Raw genomic sequence first — 27054 nt, 5'->3', positions numbered from 1 at the left:
CACTATACAATATAAAACAAATACCAATACAAAAAAAACATAAAAATATGGGAGGGTTAAAAAAAGGAAAACAAAGAAACAAAAAAAAAATCAAATGTGCAAGTGTAGATGTGGATTTTCAAGCAATCATACACAACACACTAAAAATACTATTACTAAAAAAGATTAACACAAATGAATTCACTATTAAATTCACATTCAAGAAACATGTATGTATGTACTCATCAAATATAATCTAAGGAAATTAAACATTTATAAATATCACTACAAGTGAATTACAATATTTTTTACATGCTACTGTATTATTAAGTCATTAATATTAATTTTATGAGAATTCACTAAAGGATCAAACAATTTACTACGATTATTAGTACTAGCCACACAAAGAATAAGCAATTTATATGATCGTAATGAGGTAAATATCTCATTGTTTCTGGACTGTAGGCTGGAAACGTAAGCTCTTTTAGCTGTATACAGTCATACATTGAGATAAAAAGAATTATGATAAAGTATACGTCGAGGGCAGGACGTCTAGCTTTGAGAGAGCAGGTATTATATTTTTGTAAAATTTCATGATAGTTAAATGGGCATCTTTTGAATTAAATCTTTAGAAGATTATTTTAAAAACTTTGATATTGTTTCTAAATGCTTACAGTTTGTTTACGTGATAAGAGTTCCAAACTACAGAACCATATTCTAATTTTGCTCTTAATAGAGCGTAATAAAGACTTAACAGGGAATCATTGAGAGCATATTCAGTTATGAACCTAATCAAGCCCAGAGAACGAGATGTTTTACTAATTCGACTGTCAATATGGCGATGAAAAAGTAGTTTTGTATCCAAAAGTACTCCAAGATCATATATATTTCGGTTACACGCTTAATGTCAATATCATTCAGTGAACAGTGTACAAAGATTTTTTTGTAACTGTAATAGAATTTATTTTTTCATAGTATAGCAACATAGTGTTAAGTTTCACACAATTTTTTTTTAAAGAGGTGATGTCAATTTCCTGCTATAAATGATAGTTATAATATGAAATAGTTTTAAATAGTTCAAGATCATCATACAATAAAACCTGTAAGATATCACATCTCCAATATAATTTACAAATACTTTAAAAAGAAAGGTTAACAAAGTTCCACCTTTGGGAACTCCAGAAACAACACAATATTTATTATGTAATCTATCGCTTACTCTAACCATTACAAATGTATCACATCTATTACTGAAGTGACGTCATGCCGTGCAGCACCTATCAAGCGAGTAACGATGGCAGTTATACGCCTGAGCTACACGCAAAGTTAATGACTGCCGACTTCGGCTGCTGAAACAACTGGTTTTCAGACCATGATTGTTGCTTGAACAGAAACAGCAATTAATAAAGTAAACAAAGCATTAATTGAAATCGTTCAAAGTATCCTGCTCGCCAGTAAATTCTTATTGTGTTGTTTGCGGTGAGTGAGTTTTGTAAATATAATGTTAGGCCCCTTTATTCTGAATAACTACATCACGGGCCAGTAACGTGTATGTTAAAGTATAAAGATTGTGATAAATATTAATTGTGACATTATCTGCATCACTAGAAGCCCTACAGTATCCTGAGGGTCTCGTGTCTAAGTCTGTTGTATTACTTACTACACTAGAGTCCCGTTATAGCGAGGTGTCACGGTTCCGGGTTTGATCCTCGCTATAACCGTGTCCTCGCTATAACCGAATTGGACAAATTTTGGCCCCCAAAAAATAAAAATTAACCGAAAATAGCATAAAAATTGTGTTTAAACCTGTATAATTGGAAAATAACAGGTTATATTAACGAAATCTTAATTTCTGTGAGCAGATGTGTGAATTCTCTTTAAAACGATACCCCATAAGTACGGATGCGATCATCGATTGCGTCAAAATACCCTACCACGCCACGTAAGTATAGCATCTCAGCCCGCGGCCGACGCAGCATTGTCCTGCTATCTATTGCCGACGCGGGCTGTCTGCTGGCGGCCATGTTGGTTCGGGATGTTGCTAACAGGTGGTGCTAGTGTAGCGCGACAATTTATTTCCTTACAAAATAGCAGGATTGCGGCTGCGGCAACGCACGTATGCCTCAAACGAAATAGTCGCTGGAAAACTATACTATTTTCATTTAAAGAAACATGTCAACTGTTTTAGAAATTAAATTTGGGATTAAACTCAAAACATCAGCACCCCTTTCCCGGACAAATACCCCAACAACTGACCGAAACAAAAGTTACAAGAAAACTGTCCTAGCGATTCGGAAATAAATACGGTAGTGCCTACTAGAGGTGTAAAAGTAACGAAAAAATGTGTACCCGTATGTATTCGTTACTATAACAATTAGTACTCGTTACTATCGTTACGTTACTCGTTACTTCTGATACCGCATAATTTGCTATGTTATGTTGCAGCAACGAATCCAGTCGTATTGCGTACGCGTATGACGTCGCGTAAATAATAATAAATAGAATATAAACAATTAATAGTTTTTGTTAACCAAGAAACAATTAAATCTCATTAGAGTGGCTTTTTAATATTATCTCTTTTAAGATAACAACAAAAAAAACGTGAAAATATACGCGATTATAAAAACAAAAACATACATATTTCTAATTTGTAAAAAATACTTTCTTACGTTGTTTCTGTTCCAATATCAAACTTTGTCTACACACTGCATAGATAACTAACGGAAGTTTGATAAAATAAAGAAAGGACGGGATTCTATTTTTAAAGCCACGCACTTAGGTGGCGGCTGCACGGCTGAAGAATGTGACAGGCGTCAACGGCAAGATGTCTAGTGGCGAGCGAGAGGGGTGGAGATAAAGCAGACAAATAACAAAAGCGCGCTTCAAGTGATCACGCCGTAAATTCCTCAAAAATACCTCGTTATAGCCGTGTTCTCGCTATTACCGTGCTCGCTATAACGAGATTCTACTGTATTTGCAAAATAATAATTGCATCTTTTGGAATGAGTTGTTTAACAACTAATACCTAGGAAAACATTTCCTTAGAATCCAAGTCGAATACGAACTGTGGTAATTTATGCACCTTGAGTATGTTATTCTGCAGTTATGATAAAGTATGATAATGGGGCACCTGGGGTCACACGGAGCTCCTCGTGGCTACGACTGCCCGGCTGGCTGCCCCAGTCGCCGGCCGCCAGCCCGCGGCGCTGGTAGAACAGCAGGTAGGCCCCCTGCGTCACCACCTCGCACTCCGCCATCCGCTCCACGCGCGTGTCGTCGAAGCAGTACCAGCGGCCGTCGTAGGGGTTGCGGCAGTACGCTGCAAACCCCAGCACATCACAGGGGGCTGACAATGAGACGGATGCCACAAGAACAGTTTTGTCTTTGGAAGACTACTGCGTTTGTCTGTGCTGTGATTTTTAAAATGACTATTTCCTTCCACGCAATTCTCTGTGCTGTCTAACGTTTGACATCTTATTTAGGCTTGTTTTCTGTAAATCATGCTCATGGCACATGTAAAAAAAAATCATTATTTTCCATTGCAAGAACCATATAACAAATTTATTTTTCTTCATTAAGAAACGTTCCGCACAATTTTAGGGATGAATTAAAATCAATTAAAAAACACTTAGAACATGTTACTATCTGATTCATGGAGGTCTGTAAGTAAGTGATAGCAAAAAGAGGTTTTTCTGTTTGCTGCTGCGCAGGCACCACGTGCATGTAACTTCAGCAGTGTGCAATAGCCAGCCATGCGTTGTCACCTGTGTAGTGGCCCCCCTGCAAGTCTTGACCGTGGTGGTTGCAGACGGCATACAGATCGTACACGTTGTCGTCGCAGCGAGCGGGCGTTCGGCACGGTCTCTTCCACGGCGACCAGCGAACCGTGCCTTGCGTGCCCAGCTTGCTGGCGAGGTGTGGCGACATGTCGACGCCGCTCAGCGAGAAGTCCACGAGCGTGGTCAGCTTGGAGCTCGCTCGCTGCTTCGACTGCCGGCACACACACAGCTGTTCATGTCCTTCACTGGCAGCTGCCCTAGTCCACAGGAAAAAATAATAATATGCTAATATATACTATAACACTAAATTAATCATTGTATAATTAATCTATACTAATATTATAAAGCTGAAGAGTTTGTTTGTTTGTTTGTTTGTTTGTTTGTTTGAACGCGCTAATCTCAGGAACCACTGCTCCGATTTGAAAAATTATTTCAGTGTCGGATAGTACATTTATCGAGGAAGGCAATAGGCTATATTATATTATCAATAACATTAGGGATCCTTACTAAAAGTCCAATTTAGAATCAAATGCATTGGAGGGGGTTAGATACAACATCCAGTACATGTACGAAGTGTGTGTTGACAATGCCGCAGGCGCTAGAAGTTTATTTCCTATTGCCTATTAACATTGTTGCCACGCACTAGATGCCTTATCATTCTTAATTTTCCCATACAAGTAAAAAAACACCCGTGTGATATTAACAATGAAGCAATAAGTACCCTCATATAGAATACATAGAGATAGTGTGAGGTATATATGTAGATATAAAGAGATAAATACTGATAGAGAGATACATAGATATATAGGACTACAGATGTAGATAGAGATAAATATATATTTAGAGACATGGATAGATTATTTGTATATGTGTAACTACTTCAAACATATTACAAAACAAAACTGAATGAAGCATTGCAATGCATGCCGAGCATTAGCTAGATAATGGAATCTTTTCAATATTAGTAATCCCTTATTTTTAGGTTTTTTTTTCTATATTGCTTATAGAGTCTAGATTACATACAGACCAGGTAAATAACTATAAACTGGCAGAATAACGTCTGTCAGAATCTGAAAGTGATATAAATTATTTTGCACACTTGACATTCAAATTAAGAAGACAATTACTAACTACATCTGATCTCTAAACAGTTCCCCTTCACCCTGTGTTCAGCCCGGGCAACGCTGGGTACTGCAGCTAGTGTGGTAATATAACACTAATTATTAAGTGTGTGAGAAGAACATTTTTTTTTAATTTGAATAGAAGTTGAAGAAAGATCAATAAAATATTTTTCTAAGTTAAAAAAAAAAAAGATGTTTATATAATTTTGAGTACTTAAATAAGCAGTTTAATCAGTACATCTTGAATACCACATACTGAATAAGAACAATGACCTTAACATTTAGCATACCACCCAGCTGCTCTGCTTGTAAATAATAAAGCTAAAATTATGTACATAAGAGCAAGTTTAACTTATGATGTTATGAAGTACATTTTAAATGTGAACAAATTATGACTATTGCATATAACTAATCATACTTTCAAATTTCTTAAAAACAGATGCTGTGCAAATTCTAACACACTATATCATGTGTTTTTTTTTTGTTAACAGTATTAGGTGATGTTGACCGAGGCTTCGATCCATGAGACTGTTACGATTCAGCTCCCTTCCCGTCCTTGGTGCATCGCCGACGCACGTGTGCGAGTCAGTAATTCAAACAGTGCGCCAAGAAAACGGCCAACATCCGGTCTGGATCACCCGCTGTAACACAAGGGAATTAGAATATCACTGATGTTCTTCAGGCTGAGCCACTAGGACCGCTGCAGTCGGGTGTTGCCAGTGTTTGTCATGCTAACAGGCCTGAGTTTCCTATATTGTCCTACTACAATGTTTGCCCAAGGTATCCACGCCCAAAAAGGGGCTTTTTGGGGAGTCTTAGACGTGGGAGCCCCAGCGTACTGCATCCCGCCTCGTCAAGAGTCAGCCACGACCGCGACAGAACAGCGAAGGTAAGAAAGACTTGAACGGTGTGATAGTGAGGCGCTTATGTTCTTTTAAGTATATGTGCTAAGCAGTAACTAGAGGAGTGATGACTTTGGCTCATGTTTTTAATGTAATCTAAATCCGACAAGTAAAATTAATGTTGAGCCTTTATTTAACAGTCTTTTACTCTCCATCAACCCTGGAAGAGGTAGCGACTTATCAGCGAGCTATCGATATTGATATTCGACTGCATGCACACAATCAATACAGGATTTAATGCAACCAAACATGATGCTAATTAGCACTAATTACATTTTCATACAAGCTACACAGGGGTGGTAGATCAAAAAAAATTGTAACGTTTGAATTTACCTATCAGAAAACTTGTATTTTTGTTAATTAAATAAGTAAACTGTAACATCCCAACAAGTAATGGATTTAAAAATAAAACAACATTTTATACAGAAACAAAGTTTTAGGGTAACTTCTTTCATGGGGGGGGGGGGGGGGAGACCTACATGTTAAGGAGAAAACAGAAGGGAGCGTATCAGATGGGAAAATGTATTAAAAGAGTGTGGCAGTAACTGCTACTTGAATAAACAGGAATTGTGGGATCACCCAGGGCTGGCGGAGGCGGTACCTGTCGGAACCTCTTGAGGTGGATGACGAGGATGTCGGGCAGCGACCACAGCCCTAGCTTCTTCACCACCTCCTGCTTGCGGTTGCAGGACGGGCAGTGCCAGGCGTCATCTGCTTCCAGCACCTCGGCCTTGGTGTACAGCTGTGGACACACCAGCACTCACTCACTCACAAACATAGAGGAATGAATACTGGAACTAACTGAATAAATATTAGTTTTGAACAACCCTAACATTTGTTTTGACATCCGGTAAAATTTTCAGCTAATTTCGGTCTACGCAAGAGAGCAAAAGTAAAAATTAAGGGTTCAGATAAAAATCGAGATATCCAACTACCTAAACTCCCTCTCTTAACTTTGCTGTGTATACTCCCTTTTCTTTACATGTTAAAAAATTAAAACCGCCATGCCTGCATCACTTTGTCTTCCCAACTGTAATTCTGGTCGACAACGTGCAGAAGCATGTGCATGTCCGCTGTCTAGGAGCAGCAGGCGACGTACCTCGAAACACTCCTCCAGGGTCACTGCCCCGCCTTGCTCCGAGTTGGTCTGCAACTGCTTCACACTCGTGTGCTCCTCTATGGGGTCGCTGTCGTCCGCCACAGTGCTGCGGAACAGTCCCAGCCACAAGTCAGGCCAGCGCCTCTCGACCAAGCAACACGGACACTCTGACAATACCACACAGCAAGCTTGACCTCCGATCACGTGGCTTCAGTGCTTTCACAAAGTCAAGAAATTTATTATTATACTGGCTGAAATCTGCAGCATAGCTCGCACAATTTAAGAGTACTGCTGAATCTTACCACTTAAAGAAAAGTATGTGACAAATTCCACATATTTTTTTCTAAATAAACAGACAAAAAGTAATCCACATAATTCTGTGTGTTATTTATGCTGAGATTCTTACATTCCACTTTTTTTTTATGGAGATATGAATTTTTTTATGATAAATCAAAAATTACTAACTTTTGACATCCTTAAAAGAAGAAATCCGGAAAACTTAAAAAAATACAATTTGTAGCTCTGTATGTTTAACGTTCATTGTCAATTTCTAACCCTTAATACTAGTAGATTTGCAAATATGCAATTTTTCTTTAAACCAAACCCTTTAGGAACTAAATCTTGCACATATGTTAAATAATAATTTAATAGTTTATTTTTACCATTAATTTACATCTTACTTAATTATTTTGAGGTATGATTTTTTAATAAAAAAATTAATACTCACCCCTGTTTCACTCCCATTAAATGACAAATTTTAATAAACGCAAAAAATAAACAATAAATACCTAACTATAGATGCAAGGTTTTTAAAGGTTCTAAATACAGTAAAACCTTTTTGTTGCGACCCCATTTATTGGGACCACCTCTCTATTACAACCCGATTTCGAGGAACTGTGAAAAAAAACCAAAAATCTGAAGAAAATTGGACAGAAAATAAGTTTCTTGTGGTGAGTAGTGTGTTACTGCGTTTCTCTTGCCGAGTGCTGTACTGCCGTAGGCAGCGTGTTTACGTTTAGCTTTTTGCGAGTGTCTAGTATGGTACGCAGTTAAGGCAAAGAAAGCTACCTGCTGAATTTCTCTTGATTTTGATTACTATTGGTTGACAATACACAGCGACCGACTGGATACACGCCCGCCTCGACTTGTTTTAACTGCCGCAGCGATGTTTATTTTGACAGCTCAAGCAATTATCTTTTCCTGTGGGTTGATATAAAAAGGTCGCTTCACCCAGCATAAAAAAAAAAGGCTACGCCACGTATTGCCCATGCAGGAAACACACTGGCTGCCGCCTGTCTCCCTCGCATTTATCTTCTTCTAACATTCCACGTCTCACCTCTCGCGCGAGCAATAACGAAGCGACCACGCATTTGGCCGTTTTATGCTTTGCTTGGTGACAGCAGCTTGATTTTATTCGGTATATTCCTTTTCATAGGACCCTTGCTATTAAAATACATTTATATTTAGAGTCAAGATTTTGTGGTGTTATTTTAAGACAAATTTCGGTGTAAAGAAATAAAGATTTCGGTGTTATATGGTTTTATTTTTTTGCTCAAAATACCCACGGCAAAATTTTCTTGCTTTTCTGTACGACATGCAAATTTATTAAAACAAATATTTATAAACACTAAAACCTCATGATCTAATTACAATTAAGTTCATTTGCAAATTCATAAATTCAAACTTTTAAATAACTACTAAAAATTTCACGACTTAATTAAAATCACATACACTACAAAATTACACAATTAAGCACTTTCAAAGTTACTATTAAGACGGTTTTATTGAAATGCTATCATAGTTAAATTTTCCGCATTTTCTGGAGTGAGACGTTGTCTTCTGTCACTAACTACCAGTGAGTACCTGGAAAATGAACGTTCTGCATCAACATTTGATGTTGGGAACCAGATTGCCCTTAAACTGGCTTGAGAAAATTCACTGTAGTCCCCTTTAAGGGGCCCGCCTACCTGGGCACACATACGGTGTGCAGAGCTTCAGGAAAAACAACGCGATTTCAAAACTACTCAAGATATCCGAGTGGGGTCTATATACGAATAGCATTTAAGAGTTCGCTGAGGCCCGAAAAGTACTTTTAATTTCGGATTAAGTTTTTAAACTGTATTTTTAGAAGCGTTAAAATGCCTAAAACGCATGTTTTCAGAGTAATTTTTAGGCATACAACAATCAGTACAGACTCTTGAAAGCACTTAAGGGGCTTGCATAACACTTATCTTCATTTCTCCGCCATATAATGTTACGGTCACCACTCAAGTTCCACAGTTATCCTGTGACAACGAGACGAATGCGCGCCAGTTCAGAGACTTGCGCTTAGAGGCTATACCGCGCTGGAAGCACCAGCGAGCGTCGCGCTTATCATCCCGCCTCACTAACACACATACACCCCTGACGAGGCGGGCCCCTTAAGGGAGCAAAGTACCTTTGCAACATCAATTTGGCTTGTTTCTGGCAATGAAAGTTCATCCTCAATTATTTTTTTGAAAGCAACATAGCCATGTATGAATGTATCAATGGGAAGATGGGAAACAGAAGGCAAGTTATGCAGAGACTTCTGTAGGTTTGCAACTTCTATGCTAACCCTACTCACATTTCTTGAGTTGAACAGCAAATTAATGGCATTAAAGACTCTTAGACAAGGATGTCGTTTAACAGATGAGTTTTGCCTCAAACGCTTATGTTTCTCACTCGCGACATGTTTCACAAGCGTATCGCGTCTCTCGTAGTCTAGCCTGCAGTTACAGAATTTGCACATTAAAATTTTATCACTGAAATAAAATCCTTTGCTGCAAAATTCTTTCGATCGGTCACTGGCAGAAACATTCGTTTTAGGCATTATCAAAAATTTTTAATCACATAGGAAGAATTAACCTCTTAATATGCAAAAACTTGCCGTGCTGGAAAGATCAAAACAATGGAGAATAGATGCGAATACAAACGCATACCGAATACCAACATACGTACGTGAAAATTAATACCGACATAAACATGTACTATTTATTATTTACAATCGTTATGTTAAGCAGGGTTAATTTTACTTTCGTACCCTACGTACTTTATTTTAAATAAACAGTAAAAGCAATGCGCTTTGATGTGTAATATTTTAATGATTAAAAACGTAATCTTAGAAAAACATATTTTGGACGTTTGTTATTTTTGTATTTACAGAAAGTGAACAGCAGCCATTGTATCATAGTTATCAACATCTTATATTATTTTATTATGGTACAGAAGATTACCGTTCAAAGAAAATATTACGTTAATTCCGAGACATCATTTAAAAATCTATAATGAATCACCGTCGCATATAATATATATGGCTGCTAGTTACTGTCAGAAATATTTGATTGTGCTGAAGATAGTGAATTGTCCTTACAGAATGGGAAAAAAAACGTAAATAATCAGGATAAACGAAATTTCGTGACATATTGCGGATTTCGCACAATTTCGTTTTATTTCGTGTTTCCAAGCTGTTTTCGGTGTTATTTCGTTTTATTGCGCATTACCATATAATCGTGCCTCTATTTATATTTAAGTTTGAAAGCTTGTAAATTCCTTGCCAGAGATGACTGAACTCGAACTTGGTGTGAAAAGTGACATATGTATTTTGACCCCTCCCTCGCCGCTTTAGTACCCCATTCATAATAGCCCAATTTTACGGGAGAAGGGAGGGTGAAAAGAGCATTTTCTCACTGAAGGTTTTTCAAAGGGGAGCGAAGTTGGGGTGTTATAAGGGAGGACACTAGATGGTTTGTGTGTCTGGGAGGGATGAGCTAGCCTTGAAGAATGTTACGAGGGGAGGGCGGGGTGAGCTTATGCATCATAAAGCCGCTGCCGCCAGCCAGCCAGGCGAGCTTCGTGTGCGCCCACTCGCGTTGCAGAACCTACAGCTGCCATCTTATTTTTAAAGGAAATGTCCCATTATTTTTCTGTTATTCTTACATGAACATTATTGGAAGTATTAAAGCCGACACAAAAATACGCTGTGTGTTAAAATTAACAGATTTGAATGATCTTTCATTTCGTTTTTTTAATTTTTTTCTTCTTATTTTCACATTTTGGTCAAAATGTCCAATTTTTTGACGGTTCCCGAAAATGTATTCGTAAAATAACTGCTTCGTTAAATACGGGGTTTGTGACATCAGGGTTCTAGTGTATTTAACTACGGAAAGCAGAAAATGTAGATGTAAACTAACAAATATTTTCTTTAGAGGTGGCCTGTAGGGCGAGGGACTTGTCATGAAGGTTGAAGTGGGTTTAAAGCAAAACCGTCTAGCATTGTGAGTGACAGCATCCTGCCATTGTACGGCTGGTTTCTTAGCGAGTAGCGGTTTGGGAGGGGGAGGTGGAGGGGGGGGGGGGGGGGGGTTGAAATGAATTAAAAATTTCTGAAAACATCTATTACGAACCCCCCTCTATTACGACCCTATTACTGGGAACCGTGAGGTAGCATTTCAGAGAGGTTTGACTGTACTTCTATGGCATTACTAAAATATAAATCTGAAACACATTAAAACAAATAATAAACTAAGTATATGTTTGTAGATTTGCTTTTGCATGAACGACTGAAATCAGTATTTGAAAACTCCTACAAAATAAACCTTAACCTAATTAAGCTGATACAACATATAGGGAATCATGGAATTAATTTATTTTTTATGGCCTCGAAAATATGAAGGCTAACGTTCTGTTGTGTTTCTACAGTATGATGAATGCTGAACTATCACAACATTTTAATAATAACAGTTTTCAAAATTTGAAATTCCTTTTTATAAAAAATTTTTTAGTTGTCATCATTTCTTTTCATGACTATAAATTTTAGCAGCATGTTTAAAAAATAGTTGTAGTATAATACTTGGCCTGAATATCACACTCAATCTAAGCTTGAGGTGTTACAGTGAGGGATCTGGCAAGGAGACCAGCAGAGGTAGAGCGGAGGAGGCTGTGTTACCTCTCTCTCACTGTGCTGCTGACGGTGTTACAGTGAGGGATCTGGCAAGGAGACCAGCAGGGGTAGAACGGAGGAGGCTGTGTTACCTCTCTCTCACTGTGCTGCTGAAGGTGTTACAGTGAGGGATCTGGCAAGGAGACGAGCAGGGGTAGAACGGAGGAGGCTGTGTTACCTCTCTCTCACTGTGCTGCTGACGGTGTTACAGTGAGGGATCTGGCAAGGAGACGAGCAGGGGTAGAACGGAGGAGGCTGTGTTACCTCTCTCTCACTGTGCTGCTGAAGGTGTTACAGTGAGGGATCTGGCAAGGAGACCAGCAGGGGTAGAACGGAGGAGGCTGTGTTACCTCTCTCTCACTGTGCTGCTGACGGTGTTATAGTGAGGGATCTGGCAAGGAGACAAGCAGGGGTAGAACGGAGGAGGCTGTGTTACCTCTCTCTCACTGTGCTGCTGACGGTGTTACAGTGAGGGATCTGGCAAGAAGACGAGCAGGGGTAGAACGGAGGAGGCTGTGTTACCTCTCTCTCACTGTGCTGCTGAAGGTGTTACAGTGAGGGATCTGGCAAGGAGACGAGCAGGGGTAGAACGGAGGAGGCTGTGTTACCTCTCTCTCACTGTGCTGCTGAAGGTGTTACAGTGAGGGATCTGGCAAGGAGACGAGCAGGGGTAGAACGGAGGAGGCTGTGTTACCTCTCTCTCACTGTGCTGCTGACGGTGTTACAGTGAGGGATCTGGCAAGGAGACGAGCAGGGGTAGAACGGAGGAGGCTGTGTTACCTCTCTCTCACTGTGCTGCTGAAGGTGTTACAGTGAGGGATCTGGCAAGGAGACCAGCAGGGGTAGAACGGAGGAGGCTGTGTTACCTCTCTCTCACTGTGCTGCTGACGGTGTTATAGTGAGGGATCTGGCAAGGAGACAAGCAGGGGTAGAACGGAGGAGGCTGTGTTACCTCTCTCTCACTGTGCTGCTGACGGTGTTACAGTGAGGGATCTGGCAAGGAGACGAGCAGGGGTAGAACGGAGGAGGCTGTGTTACCTCTCTCTCACTGTGCTGCTGACGGTGTTACAGTGAGGGATCTGGCAAGGAGACGAGCAGGGGTAGAACGGAGGAGGCTGTGTTACCTCTCTCTCACTGTGCTGCTGAAGGTGTTACAGTGAGGGATCTGGCAAGGAGACCAGCAGGGGTAGAACGGAGGAGGCTGTGTTACCTCTCTCTCACTGTGCTGCTGACGGTGTTACAGTGAGGGATCTGGCAAGGAGACGAGCAGGGGTAGAACGGAGGAGACTGTGTTACCTCTCTCTCACTGTGCTGCTGACGGTGTGTCAGTGAGGGATCTGGCAAGGAGACAAGCAGGGGTAGAACGGAGGAGGCTGTGTTACCTCTCTCTCACTGTGCTGCTGACGGTGTTACAGTGAGGGATCTGGCAAGGAGACGAGCAGGGGTAGAACGGAGGAGGCTGTGTTACCTCTCTCTCACTGTGCTGCTGAAGGTGTTACAGTGAGGGATCTGGCAAGGAGACAAGCAGGGGTAGAACGGAGGAGGCTGTGTTACCTCTCTCTCACTGTGCTGCTGACGGTGTTACAGTGAGGGATCTGGCAAGGAGACAAGCAGGGGTAGAACGGAGGAGGCTGTGTTACCTCTCTCTCACTGTGCTGCTGACGGTGTTACAGTGAGGGATCTGGCAAGGAGACAAGCAGGGGTAGAACGGAGGAGGCTGTGTTACCTCTCTCTAACTGTGCTGCTGACGGTGTTACAGTGAGAGATCTGGCAAGGAGACAAGCAGGGGTAGAACGGAAGAGGCTGTGTTACCTCTCTCTCACTGTGCTGCTGACGGTGTTACAGTGAGGGATCTGGCAAGGAGACCAGCAGGGGTAGAACGGAGGAGGCGGTGTTACCTCTCTCTCACTGTGCTGCTGACGGTGTTACAGTGAGGGATCTGGCAAGGAGACGAGCAGGGGTAGAACGGAGGAGGCTGTGTTACCTCTCTCTCACTGTGCTGCTGACGGTGTTACAGTGAGGGATCTGGCAAGGAGACAAGCAGGGGTAGAACGGAGGAGGCTGTGTTACCTCTCTCTCACTGTGCTGCTGACGGTGTTACAGTGAGGGATCTGGCAAGGAGACGAGCAGGGGTAGAACGGAGGAGGCTGTGTTACCTCTCTCTCACTGTGCTGCTGACGGTGTTACAGTGAGGGATCTGGCAAGGAGACCAGCAGAGGTAGAACGGAGGAGGCTGTGTTACCTCTCTCTCACTGTGCTGCTGACGGTGTTACAGTGAGGGATCTGGCAAGGAGACGAGCAGGGGTAGAACGGAGGAGGCTGTGTTACCTCTCTCTCACTGTGCTGCTGACGGTGTTACAGTGAGGGATCTGGCAAGGAGACAAGCAGGGGTAGAACGGAGAAGGCTGTGTTACCTCTCTTTCACTGTCTGCTGACGGTGTTACAGTGAGGGATCTGGCAAGGAGACGAGCAGAGGTAGAACGGAGGGGGCGGTGTTACCTCTCTCTCACTGTGCTGCTGACGGTGTTACAGTGAGGGATCTGGCAAGGAGACAAGCAGAGGTAGAACGGAGGGGGCGGTGTTACCTCTCTCTCACTGTGCTGCTGACGGTGTTACAGTGAGGGATCTGGCAAGGAGACGAGCAGGGGTAGAACGGAGGAGGCTGTGTTACCTCTCTCTCACTTTGCTGCTGACGGTGTTACAGTGAGGGATCTGGCAAGGAGACGAGCAGGGGTAGAACGGAGGAGGCTGTGTTACCTCTCTCTCACTGTGCTGCTGACGGTGTTACAGTGAGGGATCTGGCAAGGAGACGAGCAGGGGTAGAACGGAGGAGGCTGTGTTACCTCTCTCTCACTGTGCTGCTGACGGTGTTACAGTGAGGGATCTGGCAAGGAGACAAGCAGGGGTAGAACGGAGGAGGCTGTGTTACCTCTCTCTCACTGTGCTGCTGACGGTGTTACAGTGAGGGATCTGGCAAGGAGACGAGCAGGGGTAGAACGGAGGAGGCTGTGTTACCTCTCTCTCACTGTGCTGCTGACGGTGTTACAGTGAGGGATCTGGCAAGGAGACAAGCAGGGGTAGAACGGAGGAGGCTGTGTTACTTCTCTCTCACTGTGCTGCTGACGGTGTTACAGTGAGGGATCTGGCAAGGATACAAGCAGAGGTAGAACGGAGGGGGCGGTGTTACCTCTCTCTCACTGTGCTGCTGACGGTGTTACAGTGAGGGATCTGGCAAGGAGACAAGCAGGGGTAGAACGGAGGAGGCTGTGTTACCTCTCTCTCACTGTGCTGCTGACGGTGTTACAGTGAGGGATCTGGCAAGGAGACAAGCAGGGGTAGAACGGAGGAGGCTGTGTTACCTCTCCTTGGCCCGCAGGTCCCACTCCAGGTGCAGCTTCACGTGCTGCGGCCCAGCGCTGTCCTCGCACAAGGCCAGCGCCTGCTCCACTGCTTCCGTGTACAGGGGGAGGTCGAGCGAGGGGTCCAGGTACGTGTCTGCTGCTCCCAGTCCGTCCAGCACTCGTATCCGGAACAACGGGACCTTCACAAAGAGGCTGGTCCTATTCACCATGCCTGAGTTCATACATGTAGTTGCCGTGCAGGCTGTAGCAAAATCAGTGCATCATAATATTTGACTTGCAACTTTCAAGACAGAGGAAATAAATGCAAATGCTGATACGGTTGTACCATATGGGTTTAAAAATAAATTAATATGTTACACACTGTAATATGCAATAGCAAAATAAATACTAATACCGGTAAGTTATGTGATTAAGTGAAAACACTTTAACTATTGGTCTATTCTTTGAACTTGAGGACATCGCACCACCTTGTTCTGTTTCCATTCCCACTCCATCCCTTTACTCCTTCCTCAGGTTTCCAGCGCATGTGCCACAGCGCTCCGTGTAGGGTATTTAAGGCAGTGTTTCCAGTGATTGTCTCGCAGTGTTTGTTCACCAGTGGTATAACACAGTTTGTGTCGTAGTGAGAGTTTCCAAGGTGTGTCATGGCATTTGGAAACTTAGCTTTTTTTCTTCTCGTTTGTGTGGCGTGTACCTCCAGTTTTTAAGCTTTTTGAAAAGGTGCTTGTTTACAGGCAATAACAAAAATGTGTTCACCTTTTTTAATGTAACTACATACCTAAGTTAAGCATTCTATTGAACACACATTTTTTCTTTTATTTAAAAAGTTTGGTATATTTACAAACTGTGGTAGTTGTTTAACTTCCTAATGTTTCCAACATTGTTCTCACTTAGTGAGTGGTCTACAGGAAAGACAATAAAACACATTTTAGCTCTCTAAGTGTAAATGGAATACTATTTTTAATGCTGCATAATATTTATATCACTTTCAGCTTTATCTTTGACTTTGATTCAATTATAAAAAAATTGGTCCTAGAACACATTATAGAAAAAGTCAAAATTTTGTTCAAAATTGAATCCACACAGTGATATTTACCAAAACAAAATGTTCAATTCTTGATACCAAGATGCAATCAAATGTACACAAATTTTCATTGACAGAATAGAAAGACTGTTCGATCAAGAAGTATCTCACTTGTTCTTTAGAAAGCTGTCTGGTTGAGAAGCACATGTTCTCCACATTTACAAGGAAATTTGTTCTTCAAACTGCTGCCAAACGAGGTAAAAGGCCCTTTTTTGATATTAAGTTTACCAGTGGCATATGTACAAGGTTTTATTTATTAATTTGTGCTTAGGAATTTTATTCTTACCTATAAGTACTGAGCATTGTTGATCTAAATATACTAAACATAGTGTTATGATGAATAGTTACCTAGCTTTATCTGGACTATATACATTTTCTGTTTTTCTGTAAACAGTAATGTATGGTGAGAAATGATTACGTAGACACCTGCGAGTACTCAAAATTCGAGTTTCGAGTCGAGTTTTTTAGTAATACTCGAACTCGAGCTCGTGGCTTTTCAACAACTCGAAATTCGAGCGAGCTTTTCTTGCACTGTACCTTTAGAAAAAAAAGACTCTCATTATATCGGAATAAAAGTCTTACAGCACTATTATCCTTTACTATATAATGTAACATGATCGACCGTATACATGAACACATCATTTTTACGTACCCGGGATTTACGAATTTCCGCTATTAATTTTTTTTTACTTCTATAATTTTCCGCATAGCATTAATGTATCACTTTCCCGCTTTATGCGGAAGCATTTCCCGCATTTAACTGTATAAAGCGTTTAAATTGTCTGGGGTCTCATTATTTACGGCATTAAATGTGTGATTTAAAGTTCCGTTTAAAATTTTTATGAAAGTTCCTGCCTTAGTAATGGTGCACGTAAATATAAATATGAAAAAAAGACAATTGAACAACAACTTACGAAGAAATATGGATGATGTACCATAACTACAGTACAAACCCAATAGTTATCTTAAGATAATTACAATAAAAAGAACTAAAGATTCTTTGTAGATACCATAACTACTACAGAAGCATGATAGTTACCACATTTGCACTATAGTTGCCGTAATAACCGAGATGTGTATTTACCGTGATGGTAATGTATTTATTTAGGACATATTAAAATTAAAGAACATTATTGAAAAAAAAAAGGATGTTAAATCTTGATATGTACGGTTGGTACATGTTGCTAAGAAATAATTTGATCTGAAAGAATGCAGTACTACTACGAAAAGTGAAAAGGGTACTCGTGGATTTTTAGGTTATGGCTGTCTCTTTCGTTTTTCAGTAATATCGGCCGAAAATTAACAAGCGTATCGGAAGTCGGCAGAAATGCTGATTCAACTAAATATTGGCAAAATCAGCTTCTTCAGTACAGCTCTACATATGATGACATGAGTAAACATATTTCAGACTACAGGATATTAAAAAGACTTTAAATTCCATGTAAGTTTATTGTGCGTATGTTTTTTTTTGCAAGTGTAAATTGAATTAAGTAAAATGCTTCTATTTTTATTACTTTTAATTGATTAAACTTTAATGACCAGTTACAGATATTTATGACACTAATTTTGAGGTTAAGCAATTTTACTAAAGCATTCCAGCCAAGCAGGTTGCCAGCGAGAGACGCTTCTCTTCTGCTGGAAACACTATCTCCAATCGTAGAGCTAACTTAACTCCTGAACGTGCAGAACAAATTATTGTTCTGCATGATAGATTAAAGAACAGAATTTAATAAGACTCTGTGACAATATTATTGTGCTGAAAAGTGGAAATGTTGAAACTATGTGAATGTACTTTTCAAACAACATGATTTTTGGTGCTAAGTTCGTTGAAGCTCAGTAAGGACTCCAGAAAAATTGAGAAGAATGAAATTTTCCCAAAGATATGTTACATTTACACAAACATATACTTGGTTATGTTAGTTGGATGATATCAGTTACTAATGAACCAATGGAACAGGTAAGATTCAATGGAAAAAAATGTTATTTTTTTTCCTAGCAGTGCAAATTATAAATGCACTCTGTAAATAGTTACCCAAAATTAATAAGCCCACTTCATTTTAATACTTTATTCAAACATTATACGTACTAAGTTTAAGGTAAAAATAATTTCCCAAAAGTGTAACTGTACCACAAAAGCTCAAGCTTTGAGAACTTTCAAATAGGCTAGCTCGAGCTTGGCTCAAAGTAAAATTCTTAGCCTTGCAGACCTCTAATGTAGGTCTATCTATTTAGTAGTCTAACAATGATAGTTTTTTTTTTTTTTAGTTCCATATTTTCCTCAAAAGTCTCACATTTTATTACTCCATCACAGTAAATTAATGTGCAATAAACTTTTAAAAAAAACTCAAACTCGACTCGATACTCGCGAGTATTTTAGCAAACTCGCTCGAGCTCGACTCGAAGTGAAAATCCTCTGCTCGCAGACCCCTATATACAAATATTAGTGATATACTATTATCGCCTGTTGCAATTTAGTAAACATATGTAATATCCAATAATGTTTTCTTTTTTTCAGTGTTAAAATTTTAATGGAAACATCAGAATGTTGAAAATATAGATATGAGTATGTCTTTAAGTTTAACACACAGCTACAAGAAACATTCTAGTACTAGTTTTTTTCAATATACTTATGGACATAATATTCTTCACAACACTTTAAAATACTTTTATCGGATATCAGTGAGGTAACGTGTATCAGAATCAAGTGTTTAAAGTACTGGGCCACCATGGCGAGTGCCCGAGCCGTGATCAAGTGCACCAATGACTGTCATCAGAGCTGCGTCGCAAGTGCTCGACGGTGGCGTACTCACGGCCTGAGCATTGACCAGAACGTCGTCATGCAGGATGCTGCTCATCTCCTTGAGGATCAATTTCTGCAGGTCCTGGTACGAGGTCTCGCGACACAACTGCATGGTGTACGGGCAGCCGAACCTGCGGGCACACACCACACACTCAAGTTCAGTTGGGAAGCAGGGATATTTGGTCCATTAGTCCAAGAGATAAGAATTTTAAGACAGTAAATCTTAGTTGGCAGGTTGGACCATGAGATGAGTGATGAAGAAGACAGTTAATCGTGATTGACAGGTTGGACCAAGACTAGGGGTCTGCGAATATTCGAAATCGAAAAAATATTCGCGAATAATTTATTATTCGATTCGAAATCTCGAATCGAATCGTTTCTGAAAAAAATCGAAATACTTGATACTTTTATTTTGCACATTTTTGATTGGCCGATATTCGTAAGAACGTAAATATTAAAATCCCGCTAATCTAATAATAAGAATTTGATTACATCTATTATGAGCCGCGCTTTTAACTTTCGACGCACGCAGCCAAAACGAAAATAAGCAGAAAATTACGTACTCTTTGTTTACTTCATTCATAAGTCGATTCTGCCAAGGTCGAAAATGATTATCGAACGCGCGATTGTCACACACGAATCGACGTCACGCATGCTTCACATAATCTTTAAAAACAGTGTGTAAATATTGTGTTTTATTTGGGAATTCTCCAAATTTGGCATATTTTTAGTGAGCTAAAATGGCAGACAAAGCAAAATGTAAAAGAAGTGGTTTGTGGTTATATTTTGAGCAAAGTGACGGCAAAGCAATTTGCTCGAACTGCAACAAACGGTTAAAGACGCTGACAGGTTCGTTAGGCCAGCGTACATTGGTGTTTAATATTGCGTCAATATACTCAGGTCGTGTCCTCAATATCAGATTTTACAAACAAAATTATTATCTGACGCAATATTGTGTACAGATTTATGTTGTGCTGTGCTGTATTTATCAATTCGTGCGTCCAATTTTGTATGTAGTGAATTTTTTTTGGAATAAACAACGCCATGTTGTTAACCTTCAAAACACATGTACGGCGGTAAAATAAACGTCTTCAGGAGTAAACCGTTGTTTAACTTGTTCTTAAGACTTGATAATAATTAAGTGTTGTAATAACTTGTATACCATGTTATTATTTTCTTAAAAATTATTGCGGTAAGTATATCATTTTCAAATGTAGACATTTTTGGATTTAGGGGTCAAATTATTATTATTATAATTAGTGCTACGACGAGTGCTAAAAAGTGACTGTCAAAATACGTCCACATTAAAAAAAAAATTCATAAATACTGTGTTTTACGCATAATCGTCGCTCATTTTATACTAAAATCAAGTTTTAAAAGTACAGGTGTGACTTTTGTGCGAAAAAAAAAATTTTGTTTGGTAAGTTATTCATAAAACCTATTCACGTAAATTACGTTCATTTAAATCTATGACATAACTACATTAATTTATTAGAAGTAATGTATAAGCTATTATCAGGCAAACAAACCAGTGAAAATTCACTCTATTTAGGAATCCACTAATATTGTAGTGTGTAATACAATGCGTTTTTGCACCTTTTACTCCTTTATTTATTACATGACGGTTTATTACAAAAAAAGCATTAAGTTTTTTCGCATCGATTAAATAATTTTTTTTTTTTTTGGCTGGCAGTCTGGCGGGAAACGACGATAGTCACCCCCTAACAACCAGTTGTGCCCAAAACCCCCAATGCGGACAAAAACGTCCAAGTGCCCGCCCTCGCTTAGTAGATATTTTCTACTCTTCCAACTCTTCATCCTGAGCCATCCTTCTATTCCCGTAGCCAACCCGCATGTAATTAATGCATGAAATTTTGCATCCTGCACGTAAGTGCCCAGGGTTTTCCCTGTGTCTATTAAGGTTTCACCTGGGCCCAACTTATCTAGTTTATAGTCTAGAATAGTCAGTGAGGGGAGTTAGTCATGGCGCCAATCGCTGCCATGGCTGGCCAATCCCTCTCCTAGCACATGAAGCATGCTCCCTCTCCCGCATGGCTTAAACCCTGCATGATTAGAGCGTATAGGCTTGGGCCTGAGACACATTTAGAGTCTATACCTAACCCAGACCCCTCCCAAATACACTTAGTTTTAATTTAGGTTAGGAAAAGAAAAATTTGTTTTGCACCGCCAAGGAGATAACTTAATATAACCAAAAAAAAACGTAATAACTAAAAAACTTTGTATGAGAACCTGTGATCCGATTTTTTATTTGCTGGTAGTTATGGGCCCGCCCAACAGATAGCGACACATGTCGCGTGAAACATGGTTTCAGTTTCCACTGTAAGAGTCGCACTTCTTTGACTGTTTCAAAGATCTGATGAAACACTTGAAACCCAACTACAAAATACCTGTTAGTACTACATTTTCACGGAACATTATTCCAGAACTTTACAAAACTGAACACAAAAAGCTGGAAGACATGCTACACAAAGATTTGTGTTTAGATGACGATACGCAAGCCACATGCTGCCAAAGTCTTGCATTGACTACTGACAACTTTTCAGCAAATAACATTTGTATAGATTTGAAAATCAGTGTGCTTAATGTCGTCATGGTTTCACAATTCATTGCTTGTGTACATAAATGTGTGTTAAGTGTTAAGCTTCAAATAAAGCTTCCTTGCACTAGTTATGTTCTATGTATATAAGGTCATACATGTTAAATATATTAGGTACTACTTACTATTTACCTAAATAATTAATATCACATGTATAAAAATAATTGAATTTTGCTAACAGTGTGAAATTAGTAATCCTTGGTCAAACAAATTTTTTATCTACAATAAGTAATACAATATTCCATTCGAAAAAAAATTCGAAATTCGGGAATAATTTTGCATTCGATTCAAAATTCGATTCGATTTTTAAAATGCTGATTCGCAGACCTCTAACAAAGACCAAGGAAAAAATTTAATTGGAATTGTTGGTTTGTTTCAGCAGATTACGTAATAGTATACGACAGTTGGTGGGATGCACCAGGAGATTAAGGGTACGTCACACTTGATCATATTTGATGGGATGGACCAGGAAGTAAGAAAAATAAAAACTGTAAATTGTATTTGTCGGGTTGGACCAGGGCCGCAACTAGAGTCTCTGGCACCCGGGGCATGAATGGATTCATGCGCCCCCCTACCCCCCCTCCACCTCTTTTTTTGCACATACCACACCAATAAAGTGGGGGGTCCGGGGGCCCTCCCACGGAAAAATGGTGCTATTTAAGCATTTTCCATACCTACAGTAACAGTTTCTGTGCTACTGTACCTTCCATGCATGAACCCACTATGTCCATAAAGTAGTCCGTATAATCACTAGACTTGTTCATTCAATATGTTGAGACGTTATATTGTAAATCAGATTAGACATTCCTGGCATGCAAGTAAAAAAAATTTTTACCAGTTACCAGTTGTAGTAGGAATTACAATGCAAGCGATTTCGGCGCCCCCACAGCTTTGCGCCCGGGGCGTATGCCCCGCTTGCACCCCCCTAGTTGCGGCCCTGGGTTGGACCATGAGATTAGGGATGGCAGACAGTTACTAACAGTAGCTGGTAGGATAAATCAGGGGACATGTAATTGAAGACAGTTTATCACAGTTAGGTTTTTGGACCAGGATTTAAGAAAATGAAGACAGTATGTATATATTTGTTGGTGCCTAGTACTAGGAGCACCAGGGTGAATGTCAGTTAATCGTAGTTTGTGGCTTGGACCAAGAGATAAGACACTGATGACAGTTAACTGAAGTAGACAGACTGGACTAGAAGATAAGTGATGGGAGACAGTTTATCGTAGTTGGCGAAGTATACCACGGGAAGACAGTTAATCGTAGCCGATTCCTTAGGATACGGAATTTAATACAGTTGATTGTAGTTGGCAGATTGAGCCAAAAGAGGACCGATAAAGGTCAGCTGGTTGGACAAGAGAGTGATTGGACGAGAAGTGAAGGCAATGGTTGATGAGCCCAGCAGGTGGCAGGCTGAAGCAGGGGACTACCTGGCCTGGTGGTCTTCCAGCACGAGGATGTTCGCCCAGCACAGCAGCACGTAGGCCCCCGAGTCCTCCGACACGTCCTTCAGCTGGGGCAGCTCCAGGCAGAACAGTGGGTCCTGCTCCCGCACAGAGGCCACCAGCTGAGTGTCTGCAACAGTCACACTCGTGTTCCGTCTCGTACACAGCAGCACGTAGGCCCCCAAGTCCTCCGACACGTCCTTCAGCTGGGGCAGCTCCAGGCAGAACAGTGGGTCCTGCTCCCGCACAGAGGCCACCAGCTGAGTGTCTGCAACAGTCACACTCGTGTTCCGTCTCGTACACAGCAGCACGTAGGCCCCCAAGTCCTCCGACACGTCCTTCAGCTGGGGCAGCTCCAGGCAGAACAGTGGGTCCTGCTCCCGCACTGAGGCCACCAGCTGAGTGTCTGCAACAGTCACACTCGTGTTCCGTCTCATACACAGCAGCACGTAGGCCCCCAAGTCCTCCGACACGTCCTTCAGCTGGGGCAGCTCCAGGCAGAACAGTGGGTCCTGCTCCCGCACTGAGGCCACCAGCTGAGTGTCTGCAACAGTCACACTCGTGTTCCGTCTCGTACACAGCAGCACGTAGGCCCCCGAGTCCTCCGACACGTCCTTCAGCTGGGGCAGCTCCAGGCAGAACAGTGGGTCCTGCTCCCGCACAGAGGCCACCAGCTGAGTGTCTGCAACAGTCACACTCGTGTTCCGTCTCGTACACAGCAGCACGTAGGCCCCCAAGTCCTCCGACACGTCCTTCAGCTGGGGCAGCTCCAGGCAGAACAGTGGGTCCTGCTCCCGCACAGAGGCCACCAGCTGAGTGTCTGCAACAGTCACACTCGTGTTCCGTCTCGTACACAGCAGCACGTAGGCCCCCGAGTCCTCCGACACGTCCTTCAGCTGGGGCAGCTCCAGGCAGAACAGTGGGTCCTGCTCCCGCACTGAGGCCACCAGCTGAGTGTCTGCAACAGTCACACTCGTGTTCCGTCTCGTACACAGCAGCACGTAGGCCCCCAAGTCCTCCGACACGTCCTTCAGCTGGGGCAGCTCCAGGCAGAACAGTGGGTCCTGCTCCCGCACTGAGGCCACCAGCTGAGTGTCTGCAACAGTCACACTCGTGTTCCGTCTCGTACACAGCAGCACGTAGGCCCCCGAGTCCTCCGACACGTCCTTCAGCTGGGGCAGCTCCAGGCAGAACAGTGGGTCCTGCTCCCGCACTGAGGCCACCAGCTGAGTGTCTGCAACAGTCACACTCGTGTTCCGTCTCGTACACAGCAGCACGTAGGCCCCCAAGTCCTCCGACACGTCCTTCAGCTGGGGCAGCTCCAGGCAGAACAGTGGGTCCTGCTCCCGCACAGAGGCCACCAGCTGAGTGTCTGCAACAGTCACACTCGTGTTCCGTCTCGTACACAGCAGCACTTCTCTGACACGAGGCTGGGTCTCTCCTCGTCAACCCCTAGTGGGGTTTGGACAAATAACAACAGCCACTAAAACTCTGACAAGAGGGCAAGTTTTGCTGTGCTGCCCTCATTAATTTTATAATCTGAGTAATTTCATCACACTTCATTTATGGTAAAATTCTTAAATTTTTGTATACAAAATCTTGCTGGGAAAAATAAATACCATTATAATGGAGGAAACTAATTTTAAATTAAAAACCTAAGAAAATTCATGTAAAAAAGTCACAAGAAATCAGGTAGGAAATTTCATAGAACAAAATGAAAATGAATCAGGAAAACATTAATAAGGTGAAAATTTCACACATGATGTAGGATTAAGTTATGTGCACTCTGTGAGCATGTTGAACCACCAGCGTAGTCCACCCAGTCATTCCATTGCCTTCATCCTGTTGATGATGATGGTGTTCCTAACCAATGATTCAAACCCATCAAATCCTTATGCTAATAATTCTCAACATCATCTGCATCATGATAATAATACTCATCATCATCAGTATCATCACCATATACCCATCATTACCTCACCCTCTTCACCCTCATCATTCTCACCCCATCAGACTCAACTTCATTATCCTTAGCATAATCGAAATTCATTCTCATCCTCACCATATTATCACCACTATTCTCTTCCTCAATATCTTCAAACAAATAGAGAACTAGTTATGGAGTTTGTTCCATCTGATTCAGAAGACATAATATAATTTTTTTAAGAATTTTACTAATTTAAATTATGTTCTTACTGCAACAGATATAAAATAACATTGAAAAGCCTTTAATTTTCTCTACCAGAATAAAAAGTACATTATATTAATTCATATTTTTTTTTAAATAATCTATTTGTCCAAAAATGTGTTTTTCATGAATATTTCTGTAATAAACAGTCCTTTCAAAATTAATCCACAATGCATATAATGAAAACACTCAAATAAAATGCTACTACAAAAAACATGCTATGTTCTCAATAATTCGTTTCCTGTAAACACATTGATATCTTTGTTATACACTAGAACCTCGATAATCCGAGATGGATGGGACCGGGGCCAACTCGGATTATCAGAACCTCGGATTATTGGAAATATGAATAAAAACACGCAAAATCAATTTCTAATACATATGTCGATGTTTTAATAAAAATAAAATACAAACATATTGAAAGGCAGATTAGAAATATATACATAATTATTATTTTTTAAAATAATCTATTATTGTTTTTTGTTTTTTTAATGCTCCTCGCTTCTCAGCTGCTCGTGTGCTCCACTTCTTAAAAAACATTACGTCATTTGGCGTGACGTCATCTTGCTGCTCCACGTATTCGAGTGCCTTTTCTAAGCGTAGAAACCCATCTGCATGGCTAATTTTTTTGTTGGTTTCTTCTTCCCCTTGTTCGTCTTTTTCGGTGTCCTCATCCCGGTTGTTGACCATTTCAATAATTTTCTCATCTGTCAATTCTTCAATTTCATCACTGTCTAACCACTTCTTAACCTCTTCAGCACTGGATTCCATTTCGCAGCCAGGGATTGCCACCATTAAATTCAATAGAGTCATATTATCACAGTCATCTTCAACTGTTTCTTCTTCTTCACTTTGTGAAACTCTCGGTTTTATAAGTTTTGACCAGGATTTCTGTATAGTTTCCTGTTTAATTTCTGACCACGCATCAACTAACCAATAGATAACGTCTTTTATATTAACTGTTTTTAGCATATCTACTAATGAAATTTCTTCTTCTTGCAAAATATATGTCAAAAGCATGCGTCTGTACTTTTTCTTTATTGTCGCAATGACGCCTTGGTCCATAGGTTGAATGAGGCTAGTCACATTTGGGGGCAGGAAAACAGTTTTAATTTCATCACTTGAAAGCTCTTCTACGTTTGGATGGGATGGAGCGTTGTCAATAACCAACAGTGCTTTTCTCGGTAATTGTCGTTCTTTTAAAAAAGTTTCTACTGAAGGAACAAATTCCTCGAAGAACCAATTTTTAAAAATGGTCGTATTCATCCACGAGTTCTTTTGATTTTTGTATGCGACGGGTAGTGCGTTCATATTTACATTTTTAAAAGCTCTAGGTTTTTTTGATTTTCCTATCACCAAGGGACGAAGCTTATGTGTCCCAGAGGCATTGGAACATGGCATAACAGTAATTCGTTCCTTGCTCTTTTTATGCCCAGGAGCGGAAATCTCGTCTTTGGATGCTAGACTCTTGTCAGGTAGCATTTTAAAATTTAACCCAGTCTCGTCACAGTTATATAATTGATCATGTGTGTAGCCCCCTTCTTCGATCATGCTTTGAAATTTTTGAACATAGTTTTCAGCACCAGCAGCATCAGCTGAAAGCTTTTCTCCTGTGATATGCAATTGCCGCACACCGTATCTTTTTTTCCATTTATCCAGCCATCCTTTACTGGCATTAAAATTGCTTTCACCTTCTTGTAATTTATTACGAAAATACT

At 40.8% G+C, this 27054-nt stretch overlaps 1 protein-coding gene across 2 annotated transcripts in view; it reads right to left on the bottom strand.

Annotated features, from left to right (window-relative positions):
* LOC134535433 (ubiquitin carboxyl-terminal hydrolase 31) overlaps nucleotides 1-27054 on the bottom strand; it is a 42507-nt gene that overhangs the window by 10140 nt on the left and 5313 nt on the right. Inside the window, exons 4-10 of one of the 2 annotated variants that reach the window (XM_063374525.1) lie at nucleotides 23134-24520; nucleotides 19097-19217; nucleotides 15200-15381; nucleotides 6881-6986; nucleotides 6383-6523; nucleotides 3744-3987; nucleotides 3110-3298 (exon numbers count right to left, since the gene is read on the bottom strand). In XM_063374525.1, coding sequence (XP_063230595.1) covers nucleotides 3110-3298; nucleotides 3744-3987; nucleotides 6383-6523; nucleotides 6881-6986; nucleotides 15200-15381; nucleotides 19097-19217; nucleotides 23134-24520 — 2370 coding nt within the window. The remainder of the gene's footprint in view (nucleotides 1-3109; nucleotides 3299-3743; nucleotides 3988-6382; nucleotides 6524-6880; nucleotides 6987-15199; nucleotides 15382-19096; nucleotides 19218-23133; nucleotides 24521-27054) is intronic. The other variant, XM_063374526.1, reaches the window with a different exon arrangement.

This window comes from Bacillus rossius, chromosome 8, assembly GCF_032445375.1.
Source record: "Bacillus rossius redtenbacheri isolate Brsri chromosome 8, Brsri_v3, whole genome shotgun sequence".
Classification (NCBI taxonomy): domain Eukaryota; kingdom Metazoa; phylum Arthropoda; class Insecta; order Phasmatodea; family Bacillidae; genus Bacillus; species Bacillus rossius.
This window is presented reverse-complemented; position numbering and strand designations above follow the sequence as displayed.